General features: G+C 37.8%; 1 protein-coding gene across 1 annotated transcript in view; it reads left to right on the top strand.

Annotated features, from left to right (window-relative positions):
- Positions 1-153, top strand: part of LOC122810593 — a 217,683-nt gene extending 217,530 nt beyond the window's left edge. The window contains exon 5 of the mRNA XM_044082170.1: positions 1-153. This exon is cut by the window's left edge and continues 33 nt beyond it. Coding sequence (XP_043938105.1) covers positions 1-153 — 153 coding nt within the window.
- The last annotated feature ends 9,340 nt before the right edge of the window (positions 154-9,493 follow it).

The following is a 9,493-nucleotide window of genomic DNA, read 5'->3' as shown; positions in this document are numbered from 1 at the left end:
TGCGCTGTAGCACACGTACATGGTGAGCTCCTGATGTCAGACACCAGCATGAACTCTTGGGTCTGCAGTTTCTGCCATGCAGTTTTTCCAGCAGGAGCTGCGACACGGGGTGAATACTTGCGGCATATCACGGCACACATAGAAGGTGACTGATTTCTGCTCTGAAAGACATTAGTGAAGCAAAGAAACTTCACACAACACTTAGTTCTACTTGTTACAGTATCTCTTCTGTAGATCTGGACTACACTTACTAGCAGTATGTTTTACAATCTCAGGTAATCCTGCAACCAATACAAAGTCACAGCTGGTATCTTATACAGTACCTTCCCCTCTGTCAAAAAACTGAATGCATCTGGATATTTGCATCACTGATATACAGTATGAGGACAGCTGTATACATGACAGTAATTTTTGCTAGTGATTCCAGAATGGCAGTAACCATGATGTGGGAGCATATAGTATGTAAGACATGAATATAAATTGTATTGTCAGATATGAGCAAAGCCACTGGTTTACAATCATTAAAACAATAATGTTCCAGTTTGTTTCAGTTGCTCATGCTGCAGCTGACACAAGGTGACTTGGTTTAGTAACTGGTGTAGGCCATCATGGGTTATGCTTGGGGAGGGTGGACTGAGTGGTCCCTGGCAGCTCTATATTACTTCATTGACAATACACATCAAATGGCATTACATCAGAAATGCCATTCATTGAAGCCCCCACATCCTCCATTAATTATATATAACAACTCCAAGATCGCAGTACAATGGAGAAAGGGCAAATTTCCTAATCCCCACAGTAATACGATCTGAATCAGAATGGTTTGATGAATGGCATGTTTAATAAAATACTGTCTGAAATGCCGTTTGATAATGTGAGTTTTTGATAGAGTAATAGTGACCTGTCAGTAGGTGCTGTTTTCCGAGGGGAGGGTAAGGCCAGAGGCACAGGCGTGGCTGTCTGGTAGTGGCATGTGGATGCCCAGCAGAATATCTGTTGGAATAATAAGCTTTGTACGAAGCTTTGCACCGAGTATGTAACAGGTGCTCACCTTTCCTGAGTCATGCAGCCAGCACTGATACCTCACTCTGCTGTTTAAAAATCTACTCATTGTAAATTAGGTACCATTTTTCCCTGAAATAAATAAATATGTTTTTTTCTGTCATAAAAAAGTTTCTGTAAAAGCCGTTCTGTTATTTGTTTAGATTGTGAAATAGCACTATCATTTCTCAGTAGAGAGATGGCATTACTCTTATCTACCGTATGGAAGAGAGAGACACATACTGCTGGTGGTCTTGAGACCACTGAAAATAACAAATTTTGATTCTGGTAGAAATACTGACAGAAGTCGCAATGGTTACTAGGCAACAGCGGCTCCTAAACTTATAAAAAAGGAAACTGTGCATCTGTACAGTAAACTACATTACCTAATTATTTAGTGAATGCTTTATTATCACTTGCCTAAAAAGTTCTTTGAAATGAAATGCTTAAACAACAGCAGGCGAATCAAGAAAATATTCTTTTTTTTCCATTTATTTTCAAGATTCTCTACAATGTGAACACAAAAGACTTAGGTTGGTCTGGATAAAATTCCTAATTTTATGGTTCTTTTGTTGACTCTCCCAGGGGGTAGAATGATTCAGTTTAGGACTGATATATAAAAAAGGGACAAAGTGAATATAATTAATTATATACCATCTCCTTTGTTTAAAATCTTTGAGAAAATAACCTGTCCTCTAGTGGAAAATGGCCCATCTTAGGGGAGCAGCATGGGTTTCATCATGGAAACATTTTTCAAGATTTTCTTACTGTCTTTCTTCATAAAGTTTTAATTCTTAAGATGAGTACCACACTAGCAAGTATCTCATTCATGCACATCTGAGACCTTCAATGTTGCAGGCTAAGACAAGGTCCATACCTTCCTTAAGGTGATGAATCAAGGTTTAATAACCTAAAATGGTGTTTCTTCTACCCCCAGATCTGTAACTATCTGACCAGAGTTTGGTCCAGAATAAAATCAAATTTCAGTTGTTCATTGTTATAAGAACTTTACTGCAGTGTGCAACTGTGCCACAAGAATCTATTTTGGGGGTGTTTTTTTTCTTTACAGTTTGTATAAATGCCATTTGTGAATATTGGGAATATTCCTACATTAATGTTTATCTAGATGTCCTTCTGTTTAGTTGTGATTTAAATAGTCAAAGTTGCCTGAAATAAACTTATGAATGTTTTCATCTGAGCATCACTGAATATTTCAGCACAGATTAGAATAAATTGCATGGTATTATTCTGCACCCACCATTGTGGATGTCATTTTTTGAGGTACTATTGGACACTGATATACAATGGTTTATTTCCTTTTTCTTCTTAATGTTCTGATGTTGTGAGAATGAGCTACAGTGGTTTATTGTATTTGATTTTATTCTGAATTTGTTATCCGGGGTAGAGCACTGATCCCATTGAACCTATTTCAGTCTCAGCCTGGGGTAAACACAATCGATACATAATACTATATACAGAGCGAATGACAAAATGCAATATATACATACATTACATAGAGAGTGAATGTTAGAGATGGCAAGAGAATGTAAAGTCAACAGACACATGATATTATATGCCGAGTGACTGACAAAACATTTTATATATATATATATATATATATATATATATATATATATATATATATATAGTATATACATGCATTATAATCAGAGTGGAAACCAGAGTTGGTTTATTTTCCCTTTCTAAGTTAGTCACAGATTGCTGGATTTCTGTATATTGTTCCATTACCATAGTAATAATTGATGGGATTCACAGAGAATGTAACTACTCCATAGCACATGCCTAGCTGTGATCTAGACCTACTATGGAGCTCAGTACACAGTGATGCCTGACTGTTTAATACATAAATTACACTGTATCAATGGTGGCTTTGCATAGCCTCAGCTACACATTCCAAATGCCCTCTCCAGTCAGAATACATAGGAAAGCCATCACTGTATACTAATGCACAAGTGATATGTACCCCTCACTGTAATGTACAGCAATGCTACTGTCTTGGGCCCCTATTTAATAAGGTATAAAACACTGATCATTGCTTTAGGTCCCCCTCCTACCTTCTGTAATGTTCTACTAGATATTTGTTGTCCAGAGGCACCCCTTTCGGCATCCATTAAAGTGCAAATGCTCATTGTCCAGGTGATATCTTTTTCTACCTCCTGCTTTAGAACCAGTGGGATGGTCTTAAAAAGCTGTGGCATACTATGCAGGGCTGAATCCAGCACAAGGTGGCCTAGGGAGCTACCTAGGCCTGGTGCTGGCTGAGGGGTCTTGCCAGGTCATATAACATTACTGAAAAAAAGACTCAGAAATATTTAAAAAACACACGAGTTCGAACCACATTTGCTGCTAGGCTCTTTAAGACTTCTTGTGGCTTCATCTCTTTCATTGACTCAATGCCCTGATTGGATGCACAGCCATTGAGAGACATCCAGGAATTTGGTGTGATTGTTTAATTTAAGCAGTAGGATGGAGCATATGTTCCTCTGAGTCAGGTGCAATCAGCAATTGGGAGATGAATTGAGTGGTATGTGGTGTGTGTTCACAATGCCCTAGTTAGAGGTGGCTGTTTAGTTAAGTAACTTGCTCAGAGTCAAACCTTGTACCTTTTTCATCAGAGGCAAGAGCCTTAATGCTCTGCACAAGAGAAGTTATGGTGTAAGAAAAGGAAACTGATTGAGTAAAGAGGAACATCATCATATGAGACATGTTCTTTGGATGGGATCATTGGGTTTCTTGCTCTGTTGAATGTGGACATTGTGTTGATTATTTAATATAAATAAATTGGGCAATATGAAGTCTGAGATTAATGTTAATAATATTAGCTTTGAATATATTTGTGATTTTAGCTTAATTTTTTGCAGGTACATGGGTGTGAAATGCATTGTTTGGAATACAACAGTTTGTCTTGCACGTAATGCAGATGAGTAAGGTTATGAGCTGTTAAAGAGCTGCTTCCTGTACATACATACAAATATTTCAAGCATGGGCATTACTGCCCTTCTAGCTTGCCAATATACCAGAACACTTGTTCCCATAATAAGTGTCAAGGATGTTCTTAAAAATATATAAACAATACTTGCTTTAATGTAATTTGGTAATCGATTCCATGCATCAGCTACTCTGTCAGAGAACCATTTAGTACACTTCTCATTCCTATAGAATTTTCTGCATAGGTTGTCTGATGATTCTCTAGTACCGTTTGATAACCACAAACATTCCCAAAAGTAGTTGTCTCTAAATGCCCTGTATACCTGAGTAAGATCTCCTTTTAGATAGCTGTAAGAGACACTGTACAAGTTCAGATATTTTAGTCTTTCATAATAACTTAAATTTAAACATCCATGGATACCCTTGGTATATTTCTGCTGTACTTTTTCCAGTTTACTCATCCGTGTTGTCTTATACGGTTTCCATATTGTTATTCCATACTCATGTTTGGGTCTAAAGTAACAAACAATGACTTCATCATTTTTGATTTTCTAGACTTTATATTTTTTTTATACAACCTATAGTTCCATAACTGTCATTAACCAATTAGTTGATATGATTAGAAAAACTCATAGCTGGATTTACCCATATACCCAGGTCCTGCAAAAGAGTTTACAGTTTCAAATCACTGTGTGCTGTATTAAATGTTCACCTTTCCATTTATGTCTCCCAAATCTCATATGCTTAGCTGTTGCTGTATTTATCAGCATATTATTCTCCTGTGCCCAAATGGTCAATTTAGTCAAGTTATTTTGCAGACATGCCTTATCTTTAACACATATAATCAGTTTACTCGATATCAGATCATCTGCATATAGACTGTAGAACACCTCATATGAAAAAGTTAGGTCTGAAAGATACAATCTAAACAAGTATGGGCCTAGTACAGAGCTTTGTGGGACACCCTATTTGTAACCAAGATTTCAGCTGTCCAGTTGCTGTAGGATACTTGCCATGTCCTATTTATAGGCCATGTAGCTATCTCTCTTGTCAAGAGTACATCAATACGTAGTTATAATTTATTGATCAGTGTTTTGTGTATGACCCTGTCAAATGCTGAAGTTAAATTTATATAAATTACATCACAGAACAAATTTACATTCATAGCTGTTATTATATTGTTATAGAACACCATGTTACAGGTGGTAATAAATCTGTTTTCAAAATATGCATGCTGATGTATGGTTTCAAGTCCCAACCTATTCATTTCAAACAATAACTTATCCAATATTACCTTCTCCATTATTTTTCCACAAAATGAAAGTAGACGTAAGCGTCTATATGACTCCTCCCTTTCCCTTAAACACAGGTTTAATAAGTATGTCTCTAATCTTGAGGAATCTCCCCATATTTATATGACTTGGTAAATAATAGATATAATGGTACTGCAAGTTCATGCTAAACTGTTCTCAGGTCATTGTTACTAATTCTGTCTCCTCCCTGTGCTTTGTTTGGATCTAGCTTGCGCAGTTCTTTTTCAATATTAACTCATCCAGTCCTCTTCCTGCTGCCTCTAAGCACTCCTCTCCACGTACTTAACCAATCTCCTTCCTATTCCCTCTCCCAATCTTTTACTTTTATCTTACTTCACTTCCTATCCTCACATTATAATACCACCCATCAGATATCAAACGTTATGCCTTAACCCTTTTTCCTTACTCTTTTTAATCCTAGCCATAGCCACAGAACTACACCCTCTCACTCTGCCTCCTAAATCACACTCTTTCCCCTGCTATCAATGCACTCCACTTAATACCTACTCAGACATTAGCCCTAGCTTTTATCACCCATGTCCCATTCTGTATGCCAAAATATATATTTTCTCTTCAAACTACATAGGTTCATAGGTTCATAGGTTCATAGAGTAGTACTAAGCTAACTGCCCTTGCGAGCCATTTTAAGCCTAGCCAAGCCAATCCCTTGTGTGAGACCCAAACCTTGTGTTTGTACACCTCACTTTATTCACATAATTCCCTCTTTCATTCCCTTCACTACATTATCTCTAAACTGTCTAACCTCATTCATCATTCTTTTCATATCCTTTCCATTCTCACCTGTTCAGGAGACATCCACCCCAATTAAGGACCTGCCAAATCTAACAACGTCACAAACTCTGACTTCTCTAAATGCCCTAAATCCCTTAGCATAATTACTCTCAATTTCCAAAGCATCTGCAATAAAACATCAGAGTTGCATGCTTGGCTTTCCCAAAATAAAACTGACATCCTAGCAGATACAGAAACATGGTTAAAATGCCCCATTCAAGATTCAGAGCTTCTTCCACCCAACGTTAGCATTATTAGAGTTGATTGACAAAAGTACAAAGGGGGTGGTGTTGCCCTCATCTATCCCATCTCCCTCAGTATTACTCCATATAAAGACCGGATCCCTGAGTTCCAAAATGCTGAGATATTGATCTCTTTTCTTCAAATTAACCACTCAAAAAGGCTTTGTATCGTAGTCCTATATATTCCTCGTGGAAATACCATTCCAATTCTAGGCAGCATTTAATCTTGGCTTTCCTTTACTATAAAAAATGAAACTATTATCCTTGGAGATATGAATATTGATTGATTCTCTGCATAAATCTATTTCACTTCACCCAACGTATTACTACAGCTAGTAGGTACAACAACAAAAGTAATGTAGAATCCATCTTAGACTGGATTCTAGTCTCAGATCCTTCTAAATATACAATATCTGGCACTATGTCCAACTCTATTAGAGACCATCTCCCCGCCTATACTATCCAAGCTTGCTCAGCCATCACAAAAAACCATAACATTAAACTAGTCCAAAACCTTTATAAATATGACCCCAACACCTTCAACAGAATCCTGGAAAACATTAACTGGAATATCCTTAAGATTCTCCCTCTGGATGATGCATTGCTCTACTTTAATAGTCCTTTTCAGAAAATCTTAGATAGTCTAGCCCCTTCAAGAACTAAAAAACAAAACAAAACAAAACTAGTAATGCTCCCTGGCTAACTAAAGCTACCAAACAAATTATGACTAATAGATACAAGGCATGTAAAACTTGGCTTAAATCTAAAAATACATCTGATCTTATTTATTACAGACAACTCCGTAACCTAGGTTCATAGGTTGGTACTAGGCTATCAGCCCTAGGGCCTATACAAGCCTAGCCATAACAATTCCCTGGCTATTTCTTCCCACATTATTTACTTTCCTGGACCCCTGTCTAGCAGGGCAACTGACGTGATCCCTGGGGTGAATTTCCTTTCCCCCATCCAATCGTCAAGGTTCCTCTTGAAGAGGTCCAAAGAGGCACTCTGCTTGACATGTATGGGCAATCTATTCCAGAGTCTGGGGAGTCTCTGGGTCATGAACCTATCCCTCCAGCATGTTTTGTTTATTGTGATGACAAGGTTTAGATCCCTGGAGCGTGTAGCTCTGAGGGATTGGGATTTCTTTAAGTGTAGCATGTACAACAGCTCTGGGTTTGACATGGCCTTGTATGTTAAGCAGAGATTGCCTCTGAGTAGACGATATGCGACAGAGTATAGCTGGAGTTTTTTAAGGCGGTCAGCATAGGGCATCTGCTTTAGGCCTGTGATTCATTTAGTGAGGTATTTCTGAGGCCTTTCCAGTTGTTGCAGATGTCTTGAGAGGTACATACCAAACGGGGCATTGTATTCTATAATGGGCCTAAAAACTTATCTCTAAAGACAAACAGCACTACTTCTGGAACCAGCAAATTAGTAGAAATACCAATCCTAAAATATTCTGGTCCTGTATCAACAATCTTCTTAACCCTGTCACTAAACACAACCACTGGCCACACCCTGATAAACCACCAGAACAAATTGCAAGCATCTTTCATTCTTACTTCATAGACAAAATTGCCAATATTACCTCTACATTTTCCAGTCCCCTCCCTAACACTAACACTAGTTATTCATCATCTTCTACTCACCACTCCTTTACATCCACTGACACTCTCTCTCCAAATGGAATACGTCTGACTCCTCAACCACTCTTTCAACTCTCTCCTATACCCACTTTTGAGATAAAAAAATTACTTCTAAAACTAAAGCTTTGCTCCAACTCTGCTGATAATATTCCTGACAAATTCCTTAAACTTGCAGCAGATGCAGTGGCCTTCCCCATTATCATTCTGATTAACAGGTCCATACAGGAATCTTATGTCCCTGGCCTCTGGAAAAAGCTATAATACGGGTTCTTATTACATGATCAAATGCTAGAAATAGCGAATGCTCATTTGTTGAACCCAAATCCACGAAACCACAGAATATCGAAGGAAAGGATCAGCAAATTCTTTCCCAGGGAAAAAAATTGCTGGGCCGTTATCTGGAATTTGCTGTTTTCTTCACTGTTGTGCAATCTTGGAGTTGGTATATTTAAGGTGGGGGGCGAAGCCCCCGACTTTATGTTGCCTGTACATTCTTTTTGTTTTTTTGGCTCAGCGAATATTTTCCCTGGGAAAAAATTCACTGATCTGGTCCTTCGACATTTTGTGGTTTTGTGCATTTGGGTTTGACAATAGATTGTCTGCTATTTCTAGCATTTGATCATATAATATGAACCCCTAAAATACTACCACTTCATAAAGGTGGCCCCTCAGCCGAGATCTCCAACTTACAACTCATTGCTTTACTCTCCCTTATCTCAAAAATTCTAGAAAAGTGTGTTCAAAAACAACTTTTAGACTACCTTCTAAAATATAATCTTCTCTCCCCTACTCAGCACAGTTTCCATCCTGGACATAGTACATCCACTACATTAATCTCATTCTTAGACATTGTGAACAAAGCACGAGACTCCAGTAACATTGTATCTGCCCTTTTCTTGGACTTATCTAAAGCATTTGGTACCATCTCCCAGTATTCTTCTCTCCCAACTCTCTAGTATTGGCCTATCTTCTCAATCTCTTAACTGGGTCAAAAGCTACCTCTGTAAAAGAAAGCATGCTGTTAAATGGCAGATCTCCATTTCCTCTTACATTCATAACTCTACTGGTGTTCCCCAAGGTTCAGTTTCTAGGCCCTCTTCTGTTTAACATCTTTAATAATAATCTTCACTAAGCTATTCAGCAGGCCTCCCTAGTCCAGTATGCAGATGACTCCACAATAGTTTGCTGTGCCCACATCTCAAACACTCTAAAGTAAATCACCCAAGTTGTATTTACCACTGTAGAAACCTGGCTCAACAATAATCACCTCTCTTTAAATCCTAAAAAAAAAAAAACTTATGATCTTCACTCCCAAATGAAATTTACCCCTTAATATAGCTGACTTTAAGATTCTCTCCATTAACTCTACTAAAACTGAGTTAGTTACCCATACTAAGCTGTTAACGGGTAATTATAGATGAAAATCTTAAATTTGATTATCACATTCAAAATAACATTAAAAAACCCACAAAAAATGGAGCTACTATATAGATGTAACAAATTCCTC

Source organism: Protopterus annectens, chromosome 9.part0 (genome assembly GCF_019279795.1).
Source record: "Protopterus annectens isolate FY-2018-M chromosome 9.part0, PAN1.0, whole genome shotgun sequence".
NCBI classification, from domain to species: Eukaryota; Metazoa; Chordata; order Ceratodontiformes; family Protopteridae; genus Protopterus; species Protopterus annectens.
The sequence above is the reverse complement of the archived record's forward strand: the minus strand, read 5'-3'. Positions and strand labels throughout refer to the sequence as shown.